The sequence below is a fragment of the Macrobrachium rosenbergii genome, chromosome 11 (assembly GCF_040412425.1).
Source record: "Macrobrachium rosenbergii isolate ZJJX-2024 chromosome 11, ASM4041242v1, whole genome shotgun sequence".
Classification (NCBI taxonomy): Eukaryota; Metazoa; Arthropoda; class Malacostraca; order Decapoda; family Palaemonidae; genus Macrobrachium; species Macrobrachium rosenbergii.
Window position 1 is genome coordinate 14,282,284 of NC_089751.1, and position 26,764 is coordinate 14,309,047.

At 36.4% G+C, this 26,764-nt stretch overlaps 2 protein-coding genes and 1 pseudogene across 3 annotated transcripts in view; 2 read left to right on the plus strand and 1 right to left on the minus strand.

Annotated features, from left to right (window-relative positions):
* Nucleotides 1–8,433, plus strand: part of LOC136843172 (microtubule-associated protein futsch-like) — a 103,707-nt gene extending 95,274 nt beyond the window's left edge. For both annotated transcript variants that reach the window (XM_067111242.1, XM_067111241.1), the window contains exons 15-16: nt 465–788; nt 8,228–8,433. In XM_067111242.1, coding sequence (XP_066967343.1) covers nt 465–788; nt 8,228–8,287 — 384 coding nt within the window. In that variant the 3' untranslated portion in view covers nt 8,288–8,433. The remainder of the gene's footprint in view (nt 1–464; nt 789–8,227) is intronic.
* Nucleotides 8,434–20,338: 11,905 nt separating this feature from the next.
* LOC136843175 (uncharacterized) overlaps nt 20,339–26,764 on the plus strand; it is a 141,753-nt gene continuing 135,327 nt past the window's right edge. Inside the window, exon 1 of the mRNA XM_067111245.1 lies at nt 20,339–20,732. The gene's annotated coding sequence lies outside the window, so the exon portion shown is untranslated. The remainder of the gene's footprint in view (nt 20,733–26,764) is intronic.
* Nucleotides 23,281–25,305, minus strand: LOC136843173 (UDP-glycosyltransferase UGT5-like; annotated as a pseudogene).

The window sequence follows — 26,764 nt, forward strand, 5'->3', positions numbered from 1 at the left end:
GTTAACCCTGGGCTGGATGAAAACTTCAATATGTCAGGGGGTTGGAGATTAGGTCGCTGTCTGCTTCCTCCCTCATCCCAGTGACTGATGCCAGATGCCACCAATTCCTTGCATAAACAATTCCTATTGTTTTTTTTACCGGTTTCCAGCTGGCACTAGAAGATTTATCCTAATGTTAAGACCACAGGTTTGTTATCTATGAAAAATACAAATTAATTTTAAAATTTGTTATTTTTGAAGCATTTCATTTGTATTCATGAAACAGATTTTTAACATTTTTCAATTATTTCTGGGAGATCTTTATATTCCAAAAAATGGAAATTCAGTTTTGCTCTCAGGCAAGAGTAATTTGTTGTATGTATAGTCTCACATTGTATGATTACATAGCTTTATCATATGCAGTATTAAGAAAAGAATTTGTAAATGCTATATGCTATTTTGTAAGTTAAAAAACACATTTTCAGGTTCAACCTGCTCTGCTTAGTGAGGAAAGTACAAGTAATAGTATGCCAGCCATGGGTTCTGTCCCTCCCACCCCTGGAAAGCACCTTGTTGTTCCTCCTGCCCCAGCACAAACACTTCTTGCCATGGCAGTTCCTACAAGTTCCTTTACTTCAGTTCCTCAAGTTTCTAGTATAATATCCCAGCCATCCACTTCAAGGAAAGAAACATCTGATGAAGCAGTATTGGTATCACAGCCATATGTCAAGAAGACAGTGAGAAATTTCCTTCAGGTTGCTGATATCCTTCCTTACAAGAAACGCAGAAAGGAGATACTACCTGAACCGGTGAGGAGTGTGTTTCTTAATTGTACATTTTTATGACCTTTATTTGTTAATGAAATTCTTGAAAATTGTCAGTCTTTCACTAGTGTAATAAGCCAGATCAGCCAAGATTTCATAGACCAGGGTCACGAATGTGATTGTGGTCTAGTAAGTCATTTATTTATTAAGGAAAAGCATGGTAATAAGGGGTATGTATGCATGTATGTGTGTGTACGCATGTATGTTGAATGATGTGTACAGTGTATAATGAATGCACTGTACTATACAAATAACAGTGATAAAAGGAAACAGAATGACCATGCTAACCATAGCAGATAATTGCAGAGCACAGTGTAAATCTGCTAACAGCATTAGACTGCTTCATTGTTTATGTTTTTTGGTGCATGTTTCTTGTGTACGTATGATATATTTTGTTGTAAGTTAACTGTATTGAAATCCAGTCAGTTGGCTATCATGTGAATGTTTTCTGTATGTTACTACATAAAATGTAAGTAACATTCATGCACCAAGACTAGAAACCAGAAGCAGAAGCAGCACATCATACAGTTTCTCTCTCTCTCGTGATATAAACTTCAAGAAACACATACAGTTTTAATGTAAGGTATACTTTATGGAAATAAAATTATTAAATAATTAAAATGTTAATGATAATATTATTAGGAATAAGGAAATAATCATTACGTTAACCTCTCAACTATGGCTGGGTAAAACAAACAAGCAAAATGTACACCATTCACCATTTCAGTTGAACTGCAAATTTAAAGTAAACACAGAAAACTTACCAGTAGATACGTAATACCTTTTTATAAAACTAGTGATCAGATTTTAAAAAATCGGATAGTGTGAGTATTTTATTCTATACCTAAGGAGTCTCTTTAAAAATGTGCAATTTAACATTTGCAAATAAAGTTAGGAACTTATACAGATCTGTATATTTTTTTAACTATAATGTAACATTGCCCACCTTTTTTAAGAAAAACAAAGCAAAATTGAAGCGTAGAAGAAATTAAAAGGAAAATTTTCCCAATTTTGCGCTTTATATATTTTCATATTTTTATTTTCACAGGCAAAAGCACCCTATCTTTTTCTCCTTTTGCAATTGACCACAGATGAACACCATTCATAGTTTCAAGATCAGAAAGAATAAGGGAAATTTACAAGTTTAGTTCAATTCAGAATCAAATTCCATTCATATGGAATGTTGCAGACAGCAGTGTTTCAAGCTCCTTGGGTGTGGATGTGGTAGTCCGAGCCAATTCCACTTCTTTTAACCACAAATCTTAGAATTTTAGAGTGCATGCTCACACAGTGAAAGAAAGCGGCATGATGTAATCACCTTTAAAGAGATTTGCATCATAGTTTTTCTATTTTCAATTACCATCCCATTACCATCATTAATTAATCCATCTTTAACTCATCATTGGTCTGATAGTCTGTATTTTGGCTAAGACAGATGTCTGAACAGTCTTTCACTCTGTTTCGCATGATTGTGGCTTTTATCCACGATCCATCTGCCAATGAAATAAAAAAACACTCAGTTACCCCATATAATACCAAGTGGGATAATTCCCATAACATTAGAACAAAAGTCATTCACTGTTGTGACAAACTTGGAAAGGCAGCTAATGAGAAAATAGAGAAGACTGTATGATACTGAAATATTAGAGTAGTCTGTATAAGATTAATTCAGCAAAAACTGTTTTAATTTTCAGTAATAATGATATTTGTGCAAATATTAACCCTTACAGGCTGAGCTAAAATATATATTAAGCACACCACTTGACCAGGGAAACTTTAAGGTTTATCAGTTAAAAAAAAAAAACCACTTCAATGTAAAGAGGAAGATATGCAAATGCACATGGTATAAGAAGAAAAATTAAGTTTTCTATACCTTCCATGGGAAGTTGAAAGTAAATATTTCCAACTCTGTGAGAGGCCTCTTTTCCCAGACTCTCATAAAAATATGCTAATTTATACATGTTTTTCCTAAATAAAGACAAAATCTACGAAGGAAAGAGAAACAATGGAGTGCTGCAAAGCCTTTCGGCTTACAGTCCTCTACTTAGCAGACTGAAGAAATATAAAAATAAGTTTACAAAGAATGCTCATATAAATGACAAATGAGGATTACAAAGGAAAAAATATGTACCTGGAATCCAACACAATTGAAGAATTAGTAGAACTGCCAAAACTGGGTTAAATATTTAAGAGGTTTTACAAAGGATTAGGCTCAACTGTTCAGAAGCAGGGACAGGAGAATTAAGATTATACAAGGAGGTGACTGACCACCAAAAAATATTATAAAAGTACAACTCAGTAATTTCCCCTTTTTTGTAAACAATAACAATTTGTGTAAGATGAACATTTTTACAAAAAAAAATTATATTCAACATACAATACACAGAAAATATATACTGTATAAGGTAACTAATTTGTAATTAAGTCAGTGATTTTATCTTTTAGGTCGCTCTTGAACATTTTTTTTTATACAAGAGTCCAAATAATACTTGAACATTTTTCTAATACGGGGGTCTAAATAATGTATGCCAGGGCTAAGGTTAAAATTACAGCTGGAAGTAAGCTGTAGTGGATTCTAAAAGATTCATGAAGAGAAATCTTTTGATCTGGCAATCACTGAACTTTCAGTCCAATTTATCCTGTGAGAGTTGTCACTTAAATGAATAAATATAGCATTGGATGTTTGCCCAGTTTTGACAGAATACTTTTGTTGTTTAATATGTACTTCTAAATCCTTGCTAGATTGGCCAATATAAAGAGAGGGGCAGTCCAGACATGGAATTTTTATTTATTGTTGTTTTCTTTATGGCTATTTTTTATCAACATTCCTTTTAGTGTGTTATTACAGGAAAAAACGAGGTTGACATTAAAAGATTTTAACAATGATTTTATGAAACTCTTTGTGGGCTTTATTATAACAAATATCTAGTATATGTGAAGGATAGCATGAATCTGTCCCTACTTTTCTTATGTATTTGATTTCTTGATCCAAATACTGGGGATTGACAATGTGCAAAGCTTGTAAAAACATAGAAGAAAAAAGGGATTTTGACAAAGGAAAAATCTATTTCTGGGCTCGACCTGTGTCACCCAGTGAAATGGTTTCAATAGCACTCATTTCTAGGCATAAATATTGCTAAATATACCAGAGAAAAAAGCTATCCATAATGGCGGGGTTACTACCCCCGGAGCGAACACCATAACGGTGTCGGTATGCACTAGGGGTGAGCGGATTCCACTATTACAGGCCTTCGTCCAAATTTATGTTTTGATATTAAGGTGATGGCCTGAATAAAAATGGACCTAAATTAAGTTGTAGTTTTAACCTTAGCCCGGCATGTATTATTTGGACCCCTTTATTAGAAAAATGTTCAAGAACGACCTAAAAGATAAAATCACTGACTTAATTACAAATTAGTAACCTTATATATATTCTCTATATATTTGTATGTTTAATAAAATTATTTTGTAAAAATGTTCATCTTGCAAAAATTGTTATTGTTGACAAAAAAAGAGAATTATTGAGTTGTACTATAATAACATTTTTTGGTGGTCAGTCACCTCCTCATATAATCTTTTAATTCTCCTGTCCCTGCTTCTGAACGGTTGAGCCTAATCCTTTGTAAAACCTCATAAATATTTAACCCTGTTTTGGCAGTTCTACTAATTCTTCAACTGTGTTGGATTCCAGGTACATATTTTTTCCTTTGTAATCCCCATCTGTCATTGATAAGAACTTTCGTTGTTAACTATTTTTATATTTCTTCAGTCTGCTAAGTAAAGGACTATAGGTCAAAAGGCCTTGCAGCACTCCATTGATGCTCTTTCCTTCTTGGATTTCCCTTCATTTATATATTCATCATGTTCCTTATTTTTGTGATTCAGTTATACATGTTTTTTCTAATAATTTTAAAAATTTTTATTTGCAAAATTACAATTATAGCTGACACTCTGTCATAAAAGATAAGAACTAAAACCAACAGCAATCCCTGGGTATATTTATGAGCCAATATATAAAAAGATGTCCTCGGATGGTGAGGTGCAATGCAGTCTCAAGTCATACCGATCTCTCTCTATCCTGTTCTGAGTACCAGTGTTGCCGTAAGCTGCCAAAAGTCATTTATGGCCCATTGAAATGATTTAAAGATTTTTCCCACAAAACTTGTTCAAACTGTATGGCACAAAATATTGATTCTCACCAGAGGCGGTTCGCTCCTCACTCTAGAGCTACTATTATGCCCCACATGATCATGCCCATCCAGTAAGAGTTAAATGGAAGAAAGAGTGAATGGAACTGGGCTAACAAACTTCTATTGTATTGAGAATTGCCTTCTCATATCCCACTAATGAGTTACTTCTATAGTGAATAAGGAAGGTACTTCCTATGAGAGGTATTCTGCTGGGAGGAAAAATGAAGAAGAATGACTAGTGTAGATTTTTGCCGTACCAAAACAGGAATTATACCATAGGTAAAATTAGAGGTTTTGTTTACTGAATATGAGTATCAGTGCTGCTTATCCAAATAAGCTTAAAAATAAAATATATGACCCCCAATATCAGGAGGGAATAGTTATGAAAAAATATTTTTGTGTGCTTATATGTAAGCATATAATATATAGTTACATTATAGCAGAAAAAACTTAGACAAATCATGGAACTAGGACAGCATGAAAATCTTCTTAATAATAATTCTGCTATATTTTACAAGAGAAAACAAAGGCTTAGGATAGCAGAAAACCTTTTATAACACCCCCCTCCAACAGTGCTTCCAAAGGATAACTCCAATGATGGCAGTGACTTTATGATTGCTTAAATTTGGAAACAAATTGAAAGCAGAAAAAAAACTGTAGGGTACATATAGGAAATTATTTGAAAGTTGGTGTATTGTAATAAGATTTTTAGTAAGTTTAAATCATCGAAAATGATTGTTTTTATTATGTAAAGTCAACGTATAAGCTGTGTGTGTGTATATGCACGCATATGCATTACGTTAAGATAAGCTACGCACTCACTGTGGTGCATGCACAGTACCCATGTTTGCTCTCTTTTCTGGGTTATTCTTTATGAAATTAAAGATTTTTGACAGAGAAAAGAGAGAGAGAGAGAGAGATAGAGTGAAAGGGGGGAACTGTTCATACTACCGTCAGAGTTAGGCAAGTGCAGGATAATGTTCAGTTGAGGATGGTAGGTATTATTTATTGATAGTGAATGATGAAATAATAGTTCAGGATAAACTCGAGGCATTTAGAAGATTTCTCATGCAATCCTCGAATTTAAGTAACGTAACATTAGTAATAATAATTATTTTATATGAGTAAAGTCCAGTAATATTACAGTATTATGGAGTTTGGCTAGACATAGGTACTGGTTGTCTTCATTGTCTGAGTAAACATTAGCCCACAAGATACCTCAACTTTACATAAAAGATATGGGCGTATGTTTTGAGCCATTTCCTAGGGGAATATCAAGGAGTTCTGTGTATATACCATCAAATATGATATATATATATATATATATATATATATACAGTCGGCGCAAAAAAAAAACGAACGCCCACTACATTTGTAAACAAATCATAGCAATGATATAAAAAAAGGAAAATAAAAGGGAAAATTTTAGTTCACTTATATTTTTTTCAATACTTAGACATTTCTCCATTATTTTTAAGTACAGCTTTTAACCTTCTTGGCATTGAATGTGCTAAATCTTTGAAATATTGTGCATCCATGTCTTCAAACCAAAACTTACGGATGGCATCCTTCAATTTGGGGAGGGACGTTTTCTCATCTGCTAGTGCCTTCAGTTTCCGTTTCATGTATGCCCAGCAATTTTCAATTGGGTTTAAATCTGGTGAATTGCCTGGCCAGTCCAATTTCTGAATATTAAATTCCTTAAGAAGGTTTGTGACCTTGTGAAATCGGTGGCAAGGTGCTCCATCTTGCATAAATACACGCATGCCCAAAAGTTCCTTGTAAGGGACTAATTCATTTTCCAAGACATTTTCATAAATCTCTCCATTCATTGTCGTGCTCTCTGGGAGAAAATATAATCCCCACTACCCCCATATCCGCTGAAACATCCCCATACCATCACATAAGCTGGATGTTTCACAGTCTTGACTGTGTATTTTGATGCATAGCGGTTAGATCCTTGGGGCCTCCTTACTTTCTTGCCAGCGCTATGAATAATGTGGAAGTTAGATTCATCGCTAAAAACTACCCTTTCCCAATCCTTTTCAGTCCACTTCAAATATTTTCTGCAAAAAGCCATCCTTTTTTTCATAGGCTTAGTGAGGAGTGGCTTCTTTGCTGCAACACGACATGGGAGACCAAGGTCTTTCTGCAATCGATGTTGCACGGTCCGTTCAGATACGTTCCTAAGCAGATCAGGGTTTTGAGACTTCAAAATTTTGGCTGGCATTGATGGATGTTCCATAACAATCCTTTTAAAATGTTATCCGTTCTTTTGTAGTTTTTCGTGGCCTCCTGAGCCTTTCTTCCGCTTCAGTGATGAATCAAGGTCTCCTGTCTTGGAGCGGTTGCACCACAATGAGACGGTGCTTTTAGAGATTCCCAGCTCTCTTGCAATAGCTGACATTGACTTGCCAGTTTTCCATAGGGTCACAATTTCTGCTTTCTTAACCAAGGATAAGGAAGTTTTAGCCATAATTCATTAGCTAGCGCTAAGAGCGCCAAATGTAGCGGTGACGAAAGCGTGAATGGGGCACGAGCGCATACAATGACAGCCGACCTTTGTGATAGCTTGAGTATCACTGAAGTGCATTAGAAACTCATGGTACCGAACAGCGAGACAATACAGGCTGCCAGACGAACGATAAATTGGGGAAAATATATACTTCTCGGGCGGAAATCGCAAGAAAAGTCCGAACGCTTATTAGAGTAATATATAGGGAGTCGTTCGCTTTTTTTTTGCGCCGACTGTATATATATATATATATATATATATATATATATATATATATATATATATATATATATATATATATATATATATATATATATATATATATATATAGTTATGTATTCAGTTTTCTAGTTAAGATTAAAAACATTTTCACAGAAACATAAAATTTTATAGTATGCTTTTGTAAAAAAATTAGAGATTGAAGCTAGAGAGTTTTAAATTGGAGATGGTACATAGCCCACAGAGTATTCTAATTAAACATGAGGAAACTGTGGGTTAACTTGTACTGCACTGTATGGCTTATATAACTTTTCTCCAAGAAAACTGTTAATAGTCATATCTCATGAAAACTAGAACTGTGCCCACTTTTTATGGCTTTTGATTTATTTGGTTATGTGCTGGATCATACTGCGTGTAGATTCATATAGCGAGTCATATTGATGTTTGTTTAATTTGGTATTGTAAGGGTTTCAGATGTTTTTGATTATGTTTTATTTCAGGTCAGACGAAAACAAGCAGCAAAGCTGGCCAAGATGGAACCAGACAAGCTTCAGAAGTAGATTGTACTGTATGCAACAGGAGTTTTACAATGGAATCGGCTCTTGTGATGTGAAATATTTCATATTTTTATTGTAATGTCGTACTTTTTTTGTGCATGTTTTTGATTAATTGAAGTTTGATTGTTAGTTGAAACTTTTGTAAACTTCATGACTTCATAAGTCTTGAAAGGGACAGTGCAGGAAGCTAACATGTTTTTTAAGGCTTTAAAGCCAGTAAAATGTACCAGCTGTGTGCCACAGTACTAATCAAGTTATAATTGTGCTGGAATACTAAAGTATAAGTTGGTAGGAAAGATAACATACAAAAATGGATGTTTCTGTGTCAATTTTTCAGATCTTTTTTAAGTCCATTCAATTTTTCCTGATTGGAGTAGTAATAGTAGGGATTTTAATTTTGCAACAGTATATAACAGGGAATATGAGGTGGCGTAGTCATATTTCCCCCATCTTCATCCCATCAAGATTTTGCCAACCGCTCCATTCTAGCTAGCATGTTACTAAGTTTGTTGGACTGGTCCTATCCTTTGTAGCGTTCACGGTTCCAGACTCCTCACTTCTATCTTGAGCTCACTGATCCTTTCCTTTCAAAATTCCCTCTGCCTGTATCTCTGATCAGCCCTCGATGCTCTGGGTAGGTAACTACATAAACTAAAAACCTCACATACCTCATAAATGTATATGAGGTATTGCCAACAATAAAGTTTCCAATAAATTTAGTTTAAAGTTTGTCATTATTTTGGCATCATTTAATCTCATAATGATTGGGAATAAAGTTATTTTTGAAATTTTCCCCTAATATCTTTTACAGTAATATCTTGAAATTGCCAAAATTCTGTGTTAAATGACAGATCAGTGAATTACAGGCATGTTAGTATTTTGTAAAATATGGCATTCTTTGCTTGTATGTATATAGTTTTTATCCATTTTTTCTGATTTCATTTTGATGAATGGTTTAGTGGTTGCAAATAGATATAATGCTAAACAAGTTACATAATGTTAAGTAAAGGAAAGAGAATGTTTGCTGCCTGTGAAAAAGAATGTCTGCCACCAAGAGATAGACAGAGAGGAAAGTGAGTGAGAGGGGTAGTGAAATATTGTATAACAGAGAAGTTAAACTAGCTCATTTAGTTACGCACATTCTTGTACTTTCACACACCACAAATGTACATATAACAGAACTCGCAAAAATGGTATAAGATACAATATCTCTCAGAATGACTGGTTATAATGCTTGTATGTTTTATGTATACAGTAATTGTACTAATAATGTTAATGTACTAATATTGAAATAATAGAAAATAATTAAAATTTTAAGAAATATCCTTTGCTAGACAAACACACTGAGAGACACAATTCATCATTTAAGATGAAACTAAAAAAATACAGAAAATTTTTTTTACAACCTTAATTCTATACTAGTGAAAATAAAATTGTGGCCAGAGTTGGGAAAATATGGTGTCTTCACCTTATTACATGCTTGAAAAATTTTCCTTGATAACAATTAGGAAGTGTATAAAATTATATAAAGTGCTTTAAAGCTCATTTAAAGATATGATAAAATAACAACATAAATTGTTCTCAATTTAAATTTCAAATAATTTTTCTTAATTATTTGTTCAAGGTGCAAATTCCCAATCTTCTTATCTTGGTGCTAATTCAGTCTTAAGTGATATGATTGATGGTAACAATTTCTCTCTCTCTCTCTCTCTTCAGTAACAAAATCAAATTTTTGTCTGCAAATATGATTTTCATTTTGGTATATTTTAATTTTATTTCAAGTAATTTTCTTTGGTTTGCATGGTTTTACTTTTTAGTTTGATTATTGTACATGTAGGTATGGTTACTTAGTAACAGTCTCTCTCTCTCTCTCTGTCTCTCAAATTGCAAGTGTGTATTTGCATTTTGCTTAATTATCTATAGTGGCCCCCTGTTTTTACACATTTCACATTTCCGCATTTCATTTTGTTGCAGATTTTTGTGGAACACATCATTCACTTGTCCGTGGGGGAAATTTCACTAATTTGCGGATTTATCTTTGGGCCATATCTCAAAAATTATCACTAATTTGCTTTTTTTTTTTTTTGTAGGGCAACACTGTGTATTCACTAATTATTGTATTTTTTCATTAAAATATGTGTAGAGAGAGAGAGAGAGAGAGAGAGAGAGAGAGAGAGAGAGAGAGAGAGAGAGAGAGAGAGAGAGAGAGAGAGAATGGCAGCACAAGAATTTTTCAAATGTATGGGAGATGATGAGGACTAACCACATTTGTATGGTAAATGATTTACCTAATAATTACTAATTTTCAAATATTAATAAGATTAAATAATAATAATGATAATAATAATACTGTAATTAAAAAATTTATGCATTTCTATTGTAAATTATACAAAATTTTAAACAAACAAATATATATTCCCGATCTTTTCCAAAGCTCTCAATTGAGGGGGAAGGTTGGACATGTCATATAGGTCAAATATTTGACCAAAACCCTCATTGGTCAGATATTTGACATATGACAGGTCCAACCTCCCCCTCAATTGAGAGCTTTGGAAAAGATTGGGAATGTGTATTTGTTTGTTTAAAATTTCACAATAATTTACTATAGAAGTGCATAAATTTTTAAATTACAGTATATTTTTTTATTATTATTATTATTATTATGTTGCCCATTTGGTGGTTAAATAACATAGCTACAAATGATACTGAAAAATTTTTCTCTCTCTCTCTCTCTCTCTCTCTCTCTCTCTCTCTCTTGTATGTATATATTTCAATGATTAATAACAACTTACTGTAGTAAATAATTTTTTATATGATAAATGTACAGGCAGTCCCCAGTTATTGGTGGGGGTTCTGTTCTGATGGTGTAATGATAACCAAAAGTTGCTGATAACCGAAAATCGATGGTTTTCGGCGCTTTTTCGGAGATTTTCGGTGGTATCGGCGCCAAAAATTGTCGATTTTCAGTTATCAGCACCTCTGTTAGGTCTGTATTGGCGCCAATACCCAATTATCGGCGCTGATAAGCAGAAATTGGTGATTTTTGGCGCTGAAAATTGCCGATTTTCGTTGCTAGACAAGCCCTGTAAAACCGGATCGCTGGTAACCGAAACTTGCCGATAACAGTGGACTGCTTGTATTTGTACGTAATCACAAAAATACTAACATGATGTAATTAACAAACCTTGCATTCTGTTTGGAGGTATGTATATGTCCGGTCGATCTAAACTACCCTTGTTTTTTAGATGTGCTCTAATCCTAAAATATGTACTTGTACATTAAATATAATTTCAAAATCATCTTACATACAACACTGGAAAATATACGTAACATACATGCCCAGTGCATTACATACAATATTGAGCAGAACAATGCGCAGAGTTACGCAGGCCAAAGAAAACGTGCATATCCAAATGATAGGGGATACGTAAGAGTAACAGTTGTAGGCTTGAACTTAATTTTAGATGTTTTTTAGATGTGCTCTAATTCTAAAATACGTACCTGTACATTAAATATAATTTCAGAATCATCTTACATGCAACACAGGAAAATATAAGTAAAATATATGCCCAGTGTATTACATACAATATTGAGCAGAACAGTGTGCAGAGTTATTGAGGCCAAAGAAAACGTGCGTGTCCGAATGATAGGGGATACGTAAGAGTAACAGTTATAGGCTTGAACTTAATTTTGCAGCATGACTTTGGAATGATATTAGGGTGGTCTGGGATGATAGTCTGAGCTATATTTTTGTTTGAACTATCAAGTTTGGCGATGAACTGTTAATATAAGCAGTTTTAAGCATTTTAGGGTTGCCTACTTAAGAGTAACAGTAGTGGGAGAGTACTGTAATGTAAGGTTATTTTGGGTGTTTTTGTGTGAAATGATATGAAATTGTTTTAGTATGATAATTTAAGGTATATTTTTGTTTGAACTATCAAATTAAGCAGTGAAATGTTAAAATAGGCAGTTATAAGTATTTTAGTTGAAGGGGTACAAGGTATTTAGCAGTTATAAGCCAGTTATGAGCATTTTTAGAGGGGATTTTTTGCATTTCTGCAGTAGGGTTGGGAACCTATTTCCATGTAAAATTTGGGGAGCACTGTATTTTAGTCATTTCAGTTTCTATACACCTCTCTGTACAATGTTTGTGTTTAAATGCTTTTATATACAGTATTCATTTGATTTTGTATACATATAGATATACTGTTGCTTGTTGCCAATGATGAGTAGATCAGTATTGAATTCTTAGACTCCAGTTTGATGTGCCAGTTATGTAAAGAAAGGACTAATTTTATTTTTTTCTAGAAAAATAAATAAGAGCTAGTTAATAAAAAAAATTGAGCTGTGCAGTTTGCTTTATAATGCTTCTGTAAATTATTTAATTTTCATCTTTTATGTTGAAATTAAGGAAATTTTATAATTGTATGCTGTGAACTTGAACTAAAGCTAACATAAACGGAGTTCCCATACAATATTTCTTAATCAAAATAAATTTCCTCAGCAGTAGGTGATTATTGAATGAAATTTACTTATGAGGTGTATGATCATTCTCATGGAAAATACTGAAAAAAAAACAAGTTTTATACTGGTTTAATTAAAGTGTTAAGGCAGATGATATAAATTATACAAAAATATTCAGTTCTAAACAGAATGTACCAAACATTACCAACACATTTACCAAAAATATTGGAATTGTACCAAAATAGTACAAAATTATGTACTAATATTGGCATTGCTCGGAGGTGACCCTGTTTCAATCTGCAGGGTTTTCTAGGGAAATGGCAAGGCAGTAAGACTCAACTAAGAATTTCTTTTCTCTCTCCCTTTTGATATATTGACCATAGAAGTAATATTGCTTTAGATTTATGACACCATTAACAGTTAGGATACTGGCTGAAATAGTGTTGTTTAACATAACTTTCAAATTCATGTTGGTGGCGCAGAGCCTGGTTTGACTTTGCGGTGTCTCATTGTACATCATGGTGATGAAACATTGTGAACTTTTTTTTTTTTTTATATAAAACTAAGTGTCGAAAGCAAGGGATAAAGAGAAGCAGCTTCTTGACTGGCATAAACCACTATAGAGACAGTGCTGTACAGTACATGCTTTTTGCAGTTGTTATGAAATTAAATTTGAAGGTCAGATTTGTGCTACTCCAGAGCTCATGATGTTACTTAAGAGATGTACAGTACCTATAATCATAGTGTAATTTCCCATGTAATAAGAAGAATTTTGATTAAAATTAAAAGGACTTTGAATGCAAGGATTGCAAGCAACAGCTTAGAATGCCCTGATTTTAAAATGTCCACAGAGTTTTCATCATCATGAAATGTTGGGGTTTCTGATCTCAGTTTTTACTGTACTATTCCATAAAAAAAATATGAATACATCATAGAAATCCAGTAATAATGGTTAACTAGTATTTTTGAAGAATAATGGTAGGAAAAAAAAATTTTTTGTCGTTAACTTTTCAGTCCCTCAATGAAAGAAGATAAAATTTTTGCAAATTAGACTAAATTTACTTCAGGGTTATACATTTTTTATCTATTTTCCCATTAAGTACATGCACCATACACCTTTAACCTTACCTAACAAATGTACACTAGCTTAGGCTATAGGTTCCTTTGTTTACATTATGCTAGAAGATCCTAGAGGCAACAGTAAGTACCACAAGGACATAGCACTACTTAGCATACCAGAGAAGGTGTATAGTAGGAGCTTAGCTAAGAAAGTAAGGTGGACTAGTTAACTTGGGGAAAGTAAGACAGATGAAAGAAATATTGTGGGTTTAGGCAAGGAAAAGGTTAAGTGGATCAAGATTTTGTTCCTAAAAAAAAGTTCTGACAAGTCTGAAAGTGAAAGGGAAAAGGCGTATGTGGCATAAATGATCTAAGGCAAGCTTATGATAGAATCAGTTGAGAAGCAATGTTGAGGATATTGAGAATTTGTGGTATGGAAGGGAAGTTTCTTAGAGTGATTAAAAGAGAGTAGCTTGTTTGGTGTAAAAGTGGGTTTGCAACAAGGTTAATTCCCCAAGGATTTTAACATATTCATGGATGGATTAATGTGAGAAGTCAGAGAAGGATGATAAATTTAGGTGCTAAATCTTGATAAAAACAAAATTCTGAATTGAGTATGAAACTGTGGATGTGTACAAATGATGTTGTTACTCATTGTGAATAGGGAAGAGAAACTGCAGAAACTCTTGAAAGATTTTTGAGTGTGTTTGCAAGACAGTGAACTTGAGAAAGAGTAAGATTATAAAGATGACTGGAAACCAGGAACGTGGAGTAATGAATAGTAGTGTAGTGCTGGAAGAATGGAAGCAGTTGATTTGTATAGGTGTTTGGGATTAAATATAATAGATGATGGTAGGAGGAGAGGAAAAGTCATGGAAATTTATTAGGGCGTCCACAAAAAATTGAGACACTTGAGTTGTCTATGGAAGCCAGTGTGGGAAGGAATGAAAGGATTGTTGAGCAAATATACTTTTATGGAAATGACTCATGGATGTTGAATGTAAATTAAAGAAAAAATGTTGAAACACTTGAGATGAACTGTTTTTATGGTATTAATGGCATTAGCAGAATTGGAAGTGAGAAATATAGATGCATGGGAATAGTAAAAGGTTAGCTGTAAAGGGTGAGAAATGCACAGATACAAGGAAATGTTAGAAGACAAGCAACAGTGTATTTTGTGTTGGTGCATCCTGTGGAAAGAACTGGGGATAATAGATTGGTGAACAGTGTGTATAATTCAATTTTCAGGAAAAGGAGAGGAGGTCCAAGAAAGTGCTGGAGGGATGGTTTGAAATAACCATCAGGAAGTAGGGCTTAATGTCCAGGAAGCATGAGAATGCCTACAAAAGAGATATAAATAGTTCAGGGTGGGTTCATCTTTACATCAATGTTCTGGAAGTTTGAGTGGCATTGCAAGCCATACAAGCATTCCCATGAGTTAGGCCATTTGGTGGTGCTGATGACTGATGACACTACTTCACAGGGAAACATCACATTTAGGGTTCCAGTGACTTACCCTTCTCCTCTCTCTCTCTCTCTCTCTGTTGGCAAGGCAGGTGTGTGAGTGGATAGTCTGGAAAACTCCAGCTTTCAGCCAGGTATATTACAAGCAGGAGGAATGTCATGGTAGACCAGCACAGTTGCTAGGAACAGGTTTGTGGAGGGGTTTCCAAGTTATGCTGAACATCGATGAATGATCTGTTTGCCACACTGCTTGAAAGAGTACTCCTGTTGTTCTGTTCTCCTGTCTCAGGACCTATGGACTGTAATGGAAGAAGCCTTTCAGCACCCATGGGACCACCTAAACTAGTATGCTGTCTCTTCTTTGACCTGATCCAGTGTTATCAATCAGTGCCCTAGTGGTGTGTCAACTTCATGGCCCAGAAAGATTCCTTCACTGCCTCATTAGTACTATCAGCACTTTTTGAGGTGCCATCAGGCCGTAAAGTCTTTGTATTAACCATCTATCAGCAACTTCAGGAGAGAAATTTCTTGCAGGATTGCACAGATGTCCATACTGTCTAACCTTCCTCAGCAATAAGGGAATTTGGGAAGTTTACAAGAAAAAAGAAATAAAAATATTTCAGGCCTCATAATCATCATCGCCTCCACTTGTAAGATGCAAAGATCCTCTAAAATTTCTCCACTTATGACTTTTATCTTCCACAAATTCCCATTCATTATCTGCCTCATAGTTCTCACCCCAGTAGGCTTGGGTCTTCCAACTCCTCTGGTACCCAACAGGAGTCCAGATTGTTATATCATGTACAAGCCATCTTCATCTCACTCTCATCATTATCTCATGTAGGTAAGGGAAATATATTTATGTGTGTGTAAGCCCCTGCATAAGTCAAGAACTGCTATGATTCAAATATCTTGCACAAAATGCTGTATATACAATAGGGTATTTTTATACTATTGTGTTATCTATGGACATCCATCTGATCTTCATAACTTATGATAACTAGAACAGTGTAAATAATGCTATGTAAATATAATTGTTATTAAACTGTTAGTTTAAAACTACATAGTAATACAAAAAATCCTGGAAGAGTAACTGTAAATTTGAAACAACTGTAAATAAAGTTTAGCATAAAATATAGATCAGTAGGTAAATGCAAACTCACTCTCTCTATGTTGAGATGTACTTTGTATTGTGTACATAATGTAGATTAATAAATAGGAAAATATAAATTTGTTCTCTCTCTCTTGTTACTTTCATGTACATAAATGTGAGTTTAATTTCATTTACTGCAGTAAGCCTTACATTCACTGTATAGTGTACAGCAGGGGTTCCCAACCTGGTGCTCGCGAGCACCTCTGTGCTCTCTGATGGTCTGGCAGTGCTCTTTCGAAGTTGTTAAAATCGTGCTCGCGAGCACTAATTCTTTGTAGGCCTAACTACCGAATTTAAAATACCCTTTTGCCTTTTTCGTTTTACATATATAACACTGCTTGTGAGTTGCTTTGGCAAACACTGATGGGGCAAATATAGAAAAGCTAGCCAAAGCAGTTCATCACCAGGGCTCTCACTGACTCCACAAACTAGCAGAGGTGGACTTGTTTTATTATTATTATTTTTTTTCTAATGTCCAAGATTTGAAATAATTAGCCTGTGTATCAGTATTCAGGAAATAATGCTTCCTATGAATTTTATTTGTTCAACTTTTTTCTCTGTAGTTTTCCAAGTATATCACAACATGATTATCGTAATGAGGGATATAATTGATAAGAAGCAAATATATGTTTTAGTTTGTTATTGAGCAATAAACTCATTTAGTTACATTTTTAGATATCAATATAATCCGACTTACGAGGCAAACATATTGCCTGTGAATCATTGTGTGCCGCTAAAGTACTATAATATCTATGACAGTAATGTAAAATATTCCTGACTGGTGAATGTCAGTAACTTTTAATAAACATCCAAGCAGTAAAAATTCATTTTTGAATCTTCAATGCAAGTAAATTTAAAATTTTTGTTACCTTCAAATAAACAAAGACTAAGTCTTTCACCTACCAATTGGACTGCTTCTTAATTCCCAAACTATAAAATTGTGGTGCTGTCACAGTTATCCAGAAAACAGGTGGGTGCTCATCAGCTTAAAAAGGTTGGGAACCCCTAGTGCACAGAATGTAAATTAATAAATAGGAAAATGTAAATTAATTCTCCCTTGCTAGTTTCATGTTCATAAATGTGAATTTGACTGCATTTTTTGCAGTAAGCCTTACATTCACTTGTACATAACAAAGATTGTGACCACTACTTTTGTCGTAGTTACAGTTTCAGGTCATGGTTATTTAATGTGTTGTAAGTACGGTGATAATAGCAACACGGGTAATAATGCTGCTTTTACATATGAAGCATAAGTGTTTTCTTACGTGATTATGTTATTGCTGTAGAGTGGCAATTAAAGTTTTGCCGTTCTATTATTTATTTTTACAGCTGCATGTGTTCAAATTCTTGTAAATGAATTCTGAATAAGTTGAGGTCTGACTTATTAATGTATGTATGTTTATATATTTGTGATAAGCTTGTTGAAAATTGTTTTTAATATATTGTGAAAATACATTTTTCTTTATTTTCCCAGGGGTTATAATTGAAAATGTAAGTTTTCTTAAACACTCATGGATAATGTCAGTAGTTAATTTTGTTTTTGCAAATTTGCTGCCTCTGTTAGGTATTAGGTGAAAATACTGTAATTTAACCAGACCACTGAATTAATATTCTTATCTTTCTTAGGGCTATCACATAATGTGTATTTTTAATAGCTAAATTTACATTTTATCATTGAATAACTAGCGAGAGGCGCGTGCTACATTGCATGGGGCAGGAGGGCAGTTGAAGGACTCCCTGTGTAAACGCAGCTACCGGTCATGAACTGGGTCCTTCGTCGCACCACATTTGATTTTTTTATGGGAAACAAAATTTCAAAACAAAACCCATGATTCACAGTTACTAATCAGAATCAGTGATGTGGAGCACAGTGTCATCCAGTCCTTCAGCTTCATTGCACAGAGTAATCACAGGCAAAAAAGTGAAGAAATCTCGAAAAGGGGTAGTAAAGCCCAGCCACGAGAGATGTATATGGAGGTCGGGGGATACAAAGGACAGGTTAGGGCTTTACTCCGCAACCTGATATGATGAAAGCAAAAAGTAGAAGTAGGAGTCTTTTCTCATTCAGTATAGAAAGTAAGTGCCATTATAATACGCACAATGCTAACCACATCTGGCACTTGAAGCAATACAAGTGCGCGATCATATAAACACAACTCTTCTTTGTGGGTAACAATTTTTTTTTCCTTTTTCCTTCTTTGTCATCGAGAATAATACGGTGAACTCATCCCGATTCCTGCTGTTGCGGAGACGAGTAATGTTCAACAAAAACCTGGGCTGTGTCAGTGTTGGGTGTTACTGGAATCAGGCCCTCTTGCTTAATTTTCAAATCATTAGCAGTGGTTCGTCCAAGCCGAAGCCTTTTCAGTATGTATATTATAATGACATGCTTTCTATACTGATTGAGAAAAGACTCCTACTTCTATTTTTGCTTTCATCATAATTTATCAGGTTGCAGGTTAAGCCCTACCCCTTCCTTAGCATTCCCTAACCTGCATATCTGTCTCTCGCTGGGCTTTACTACCCCTTTTGCGCTTTCATCACTTTTTTGCCTGTGATTTCTACCCCTTTTGTGCTTTCATCACTTTTTTGCCTGTGATTTAAGTCCTTTTTTGCAAGATATAGTTTTCTTAGACGTATGTGTCTTCTCTATAATAATGGTCAGCTCAGCTCGTTTGCTGCATAATTATACAATTTATATATTGTATATATATATACTGTATATTAATTATACATTATATATATATATAATATATATATATATATATATATATATATATATATATATATATATATATATATATATATATATATATATATATATATATATTATATATATATATACTATATATGTGTGTGTGTGCATTTGAAAAGACAACAAATGTGAGAATCAAAACCACGTGGGCAAATTCACCATGATAATTTTTAGTAACACTAGACCACCCATGACCCGCTGGGTCACTTTTTAGTTACTACATTTTCAACAACGGTCCATACCCAAATCTGTACCATACCTATACCCAATTTCATACCATACCCACACCTATACCCATACCCAATTCCATACCTATATCCATGCCATACCCAATGGTAAATTAACCCTACTAATAATAGTCAGCAAATGTCTACGGGCAGCACCTACCCCTTTTACCTTCCAGTGTGCAAACAAACAACGTTTCAGTTTTAGTAACTAGACCATCCATGACCTGTTGGGCCCGACAGCCGCCCCGCCCCCCATCGCGGTCTTTGCCTGACGAGTGAGCGAAGAGGGCATAGGAGAAATAAAGAAGAACCTGCAGGGAGAGAGAAGGAAGGGGTGGAGGCAACCAAGGGCGCCATGGAAGCGAAACTTACTGACGACGCCGCTACCGCCCCCTAGCCCCTGCAACTCACCATAGGGTAGGCGGCAAAAACAACACTGCAAGTAGATAGGAAGTAGTCACGCCCTTTTACACACAGCGGGAGCCCAAGAAGGGGAGCGAACTTGTTACGTCCCGATCAATGAAGGGGAGCAAAGATATTACGTCCCAATCTAATATATCCGAAAGTTCAGTTTCTAAATAAAGGGCTACTGGAAGAAAAGCATCAACACTCGTTTACGCCTCTCTAAATGCGCCCCTAGCCGTCAAACCCAAGACAGACGCTTGGGAACGATGGCCTACGCAAGGCTATCACAAATCGTGGATTTGTATATTAATAAATATGAAGCACACGTAATATATACATAAAAATCCCACGGGGATAATAAAAAGCTTAACAGCACTCGGGTAAAGAGTGATGGTAGTTACTACCTTACCACCTTGTTCAAAAGTTTAACGGCCGTGTCCAGCTTCGCTGTAAGTAATTCCTAATGTAAAGGACCAATGGTTTGTATATCGTGTTGGAACAAACTGTGTTTCCTTTAGCTTTAGTGTCTGCTAAGAGTTGGTGAGATTCGTGCACTTTTTTACAATGTAACCCACAACCGTGGATGGACGGAAATGGCTTTCAATTTTCTGCCAGACTTCATCCCAAAGACCCAGAACCCATCATCCCATGACCCAAGATTCAGATCCTCCGAGCTGGAGTTTGGAACACAAACCACCTTCACGTCTTTTTATTTGAACGATGTCACACAAGTCATTGGACAACTCCTTAGGCCAGGCGGTGGCAGCTCAACAAGTGGTGTGAAAGATATGATCTTTTAGCTCGGTTCGCATTCGTTGAGCGTCTCTTCGCCGTAACATCACCTATTGTAGGTCCGGCAATGTGATGTTCTGGCTGCACTAGAACGTAGAACTCCCATGTTCCGTCACATCACTTCTAAGAGTGAGTATTATTCTTTAAAAACGTTTTATTTGCGGCGGTTAATTTTAATTGCCTTGCTTCCTCCCTCTTTAATGAGAGTCCTGTCACCTGACGTTGTGGGTTTGTATCAGTGTCGGAACAAATGGCAAATTCAACAATAATTTGTTTTTCCAAACATACAAACCCACAACATCATGTGAGTTTTTAATTTCCCACCTCATGCCTCCCCTCTTTCCCGACCTCTCTCTCTCTCTCATGCATCTTTGGCGAAATGTCACGGTTCCCTTCAGCTATTCACAAACTGGAGGACGGTGGTCGTGCGGCCGCGGGCCTCTTTTATAGCTAGTGCTACTCTCTAAAAGCGAGTCCATCTGCGCATGCGCACCTAAAGATACGTTAGGAAAAATAAAATTATTGTTGAATTTGTCATATTTAGTACAAATTTTGGTAGATCTATATAGTAGTTCCGCGGCGGCGACGGCACCATAACTTGACTTTTTTTTGGTTGCTAATTATGAATATACCTTTATTTTTTGGCGCCCGAGTGTAGTTACCCTGTAATTAACCCCTGAAGTCCATCCGACAAGGGGTTTCCATACGCGACCTTTACAAGACAGAGGACGGGTACGTCTGTTTCGAACGGTTCATATCCCGTGCGGCAAGTGCAATAACTTGTTAACGTATGGGTACCCCCCCCCCCGGGCCAGTACTAAACACGGCGAAGGGACGTTCCATTTGGCCGACAACAATCAGATGCACCGCCAGTATCAGAACCCCTAAAAGTGCAGAAAAAACCAGTTGAAAAGGTAAAAACAGACGCGGAGCTAATGTATAGAATTACCCCAATTTTTTGGGGGGGAACTGTAGTTTTGAAGGGTTTTATTCCCATACACACCATTTCTGAAGTTTTCACAAAAATATATACTGTACAGAACTGTGTATACACTGTCTTGTTCGTAGGAGGGGGAGGCCATGTTAAGCGTTGGGCTTTCCTGTCATAGAGGGTCAGTAATAATGTTTGCGATTGACTGGGTTCTTGCTCATGGAGCAGCCCGTGTCCTGATGACGTGAAAAAAATTGGTCATGAGGCAAAATTATGGTGTGAAAGTGAAAATATGGTCATGAAATGACAAGTTCAACAGGTAGGATTAATTTATAAACCTCTTTAAACCCTTCGGCGCCTATTAGTAACAGAGAAAGAGTGAAATAGCGAATCCTGGTGAGTCACAGATGGTCAGTAAGAAAAAAAAAACAAAAATTCTCGGAGAAAACACGGTGATAAAAGATTCTACGGGAATCCATTCCTTATTTAACTCGACGATAACGACAGAGAGAGAAAAAACTCCCATCTTGAGGAGCATGGACTGATGGAGAATAATGAACGAATTTTTTTGGCGGCAGAAAAAGTGTTTTTGCCATGGCTGAAGGGAGTACTGTGGAATGTAAGCGTGTGTGTGTGTGTGTGTGTGTGTGTATATATATATATATATATATATATATATATATATATATATATATATATATATATATATATATATATATATATATATATATATATATATATATATATATATATATATATATATATATATTTTTTTTTATTATTTCCCCCCTTCCCCTTCCTCAGTAAGGCGATAAAAGGAGAGGTAGCAGCTTTAGTGGAGGATGGAGCAATGGTTGAAGGATTCGGCCGTTAGGCGGCGGAATAGGGAAAGGGAAGGCACTTGAAAGAGAAACTGGGCAACTGCCAATCAAAGTGATTAACAATTGCTAGAGTGCTGTTTATCGGGAGAATCGTTGGAGTCGGAAGCGCCGTATTCTTCTTCTGCCTCAGTTAGGAACTCGAGAGATTTGATGCATTACATCCCAGGCAGGGGTTTACCCCAGTTGTTCCAGGGATGGCTTCTATGACGTTATTAATGAAAAGGCAGAGGTACATTAGGATGCCTCTGTCATCGCAGGATGATTCTGAAGTTATGGGTTAGGGGGTGGGGGCGGGAGGAAGGTGATGGCGTTGGCTGCGGGGTTTGTGCCTGTTTCTATTGACCCGAAACTGACGCTGCTTACACGGGTTGTCTGGTTGTTTCCGGCCGCGCGTTTCTTAAGTTATGTTTTGACCAGCTAATTACTCTCCACTTTGCTTTGTGGTTTGTTGTGAAAATGGTTAGGAATTTTTTGTTGCGTTTTCGATCAATTCGGGCTTGGAAAGATAGCGGAAATAGTAACACGATTGCTATTCGTCTTATTGCTATTTTACCTCTTAGTGTTCCCATAATTTTCATGGTATTCTGGAAGTGATGAGCATCATGAGGCTGCAAAAGTGTTCGTTGTAATGAATTCTGAGCAAAGCATAAAAACTGCTTCCTTCCTCTCCTCATCACATATCGTTTTCTCAATTTGTTTAGCGCAAGGTCTAAAGACCTTGGTTTAGAGGTAATTCAAAAGGATGCATTCCTCTGCAAATGAAAAGCAAAAGTCACTAAATTTGTTTATTCTTATGTAAGTATTGGCATATATAAAAATAAATTCTTTTAAACACTCAGCAGTTACATGAACCTTGATACTAAAAATATATAAATGTAGGATGATTATTTGAAACTCGTTTTAACAATTTATGAACGAATGACGAAAAGCATGAATGCATGAATTATGAATGAAGTTGAAATCAGGTACTAATTACAAGGAATGAGATCAGCTTTCAGATCCATCTCACATGGCTTTTTTAAGCACATACTCTTCTACTCTACATGGAAGTGACCTTTAATTAACTTTTGCAATTTTAGAGTCGCTTTTTTAAGAGCAAAGAGCGTTGCACGGTAAATGGATTTCAGAAGCCATTTAAGACAGAATAGTAATACAAGAGCGGCAATTATAAGTACGACTGCTACATCTACCAGAAGATACTGATGGATGGACATGTTGGCGGCAGCTGATCTGAGGTGATCTGCGCCCCCGTGACGAAGGACATGCTCGGTCCAGTAAACGGCTCGATCCAGGGACGACGTTTCTTGGTCCTTCAATAGCGCAGACCTTTTCTTGACCTGATTTCGGTAGGACTCGTTTTCGATGACTGCTGTGATGGCCTCTGTGACAGAATCTGAGTTCAAGGTCTCAATGGACAGTTCCCGGCCAATGCCTAAATTGACTACCTGACGCACATTCAGGTGTTGGTCGCTCATCAAGGGAATGCCAACCATAGGGACATTGTGGTAAATAGCCTCTTGCATAGACAGTAATCCACCATGAGTTAAGAAGGCCCTCACTTTCTCGTGTCCAAGAATGTCCTGCTGGGGAACCCAGGCCCTTGTCAAGACATTTTCTGACAGACCTGGAATAGGAGCTCCTTCCCATTTCCATACGATGCGATATGGAAGGCGAGCAAAGGACGATACGAAAGCGTTGCGCAGGTGAGCAGGTAATTGTTCGCTACGAATGGAGGACCCAAGGCTGAAGAAAACTACAGGAACAGGAGAGGAGTCTAAGAAGTGCTTCAGCTGCTCATCTTCCAAGGGCGTGGATTCCGACAGTGCATACCGCCCACTTCCACAACATTAGGCAGCAATGGGCGAGGGTAGCCAAGGGAGTAGTGAGAGTTGACGAGAACCATTGAAACATTCTTCTCGACTTCAGACAGAGATACAAATGGATCCTTCAAGAACCTCTGGACAACACCATCCAACCGCGAGAGCACAAGACGATTTCGCAAGTATGGTGTGATGAACCTGTTGATAAAAAGAAACACAAGGAATGAGTTGAATACATTTCTACTATCTTTTAATCGAGTTTCTGCAGTCTTTAATCAAATGTACTGCCAGTATTACACAAGTCAATTGATTCATTAATATTTTGCCAATATAATGTCATGAATGCATAGACGATGGTGAGAGATTTGCATCTTACCTGACTATTGTGTTCACTGTTCTTTCCCAGAGGTTCATGTGGTCTCCATATGGAAGATACTGATTGGGGACATATGCAGGATGCTCGGGGTTTCCGAGGAGGTCAGCAGTCCAGGGTGTGAGCCCAGACGTAGTTATGTACATAAAGGGGACCTTGAATTTGTGGACAATGGCTAATCCACACTCGTTCATGAATGCTGGCAGCAGAATCAAATCGGGCTTGGTGCGCCATGCGTCTTGTACTCCGGGGTCTCTCAAGAAGGCGTCACAGTACTCTGGCAGATGATGAATGACTTTTCTCATCACCTGTGAGTTAACGTTCTTCCCTCCGCTCGCTTCTCTCATCTTGAAGACATCAAATTCTCCCGTCGCTTTCCGGATAGAGTTCCAAGCGTCAGCAGCCACAAGATCGGTGTAAGAACGAGAGGCATTTGCAGAGCCTGCATGCAGGGAGGCAATGGTGACCTGATGTCCTCGCTGCCCAAGGGACTCGGCTAAGGGCGTGACGATGTTCTTGTGAGAAGCAGATCCAAGTGGCAATATCATCAAAATTTGTGAACATTCGGAAAAGGCAAAAGCAGTTGCCAGGAAGAAAAGGATCTTCATCTTGGTGTTTTCGTTTCAAGTAGTTTTCTCACAATGTTTGCTCTCTTCTTTAGTTCTAACTATCCCAGAGGCAAGTTTGGTTATGGTTAACGAGAAGCCCGTGGCCCCTTTTATACCCGCTGCTCGAGAGCTTGTCAGGAAATATCACATAATCAACGTCATTAGTAGCCAATATGTTTTTCGCTAGATTTTCCTGTTACGGTATCTGACGAGTCTTATCAGTTGGTCCGACTACGAACAGCGTGTTCTAATCACAAGGATAATTGGGCTAAAAACTTGTTTCGTCATAATAGGATAACGTGAAGTTAGCGACTTAAGTACTGTGGCTTAACAAAAGACCTTGAGGTGATTACTGCGTAAATGGAAGAGGACAACAGTCTTTTTCCTGCACGTGACCTACTTTTCTACACACGCACCCACACACACACACACACACACACACACACACACACACACACACACACACACACATATATATATATATATATATATATATATACATACATATATACATATATATATACACACACACACACACATATATATATATATATATATATATAATCTTGGTCCAAAGAATAATGCTTCTCTAGTAAACCTAAGTGGAAAGTGTGTGTTGGGGTGGGGGCGGTGGGGAGGGGGCGGTTTGTGTATGGATGTGTTGTGTCTCGTTAAGTACCAGTATTTATATTCGATGGATTTACAATGAACAGCTTAGCATAAAACCCACTGCCAGCTTTCTATCTGGGGGAGAGTTTCAATCACAATGGGCAGAGGCGTATGACTTGATAATAAATTTGGCTGATAGTACGAAAATCGAAGTAAAACGTGGAGATAGTTGAAACTGAGGGTTTCAGGAAAAACGCCCAAATATGACCACTAGTTTGTTGGAGGTAGCGATAAATGTCTACCTGTTGATAACAAAATCTTATCTGAATCCTCTACAGTAAGCACAAACATCGGGCCATCTGATCTTGTAAGTGGGTCTGCGTCTCGTATCAACAGCACATGTCGCCATTCGGAAATCATTTTGGAGATTTTCTTCCATATTTTTTTAGAGATCCTTTTCGGCCGTGCTTTCCCATACTTTCCTTTCTTATTGCGAATATTTATATGATTTACAAATGAATTGTAATGTGTAAGGGTACATACATTACATATACAGTATATATAGGCGTAACGCACGCGCGCACACAAACACAAGCACACACACATATATTATATATATATATGTATAACTGTAATTTTTGAGGTCTGTGTATGCATATGTTTGAGCAGACGAAATGCAGAAGAAGGGGCTGAAGCACATGACACTCATAGATGAATGAGACACCCAAATATCAAAAGATGCAAAAGTTTCGGGTTACCAAAGTTAAGATTGCCAAAAAACAGTAACGATACGGCGCGGCGCCGTGTACCAATAAAAGAGAGACTTTATTTCAATCAGGGATGATCTCGCAGGAGTATGTAGGATACTCCTTAAAATTTAAGACTACGGTAAAAGTATTTAATATTTTTTCATAGAGTCGCAATTCACTCAGTATACCG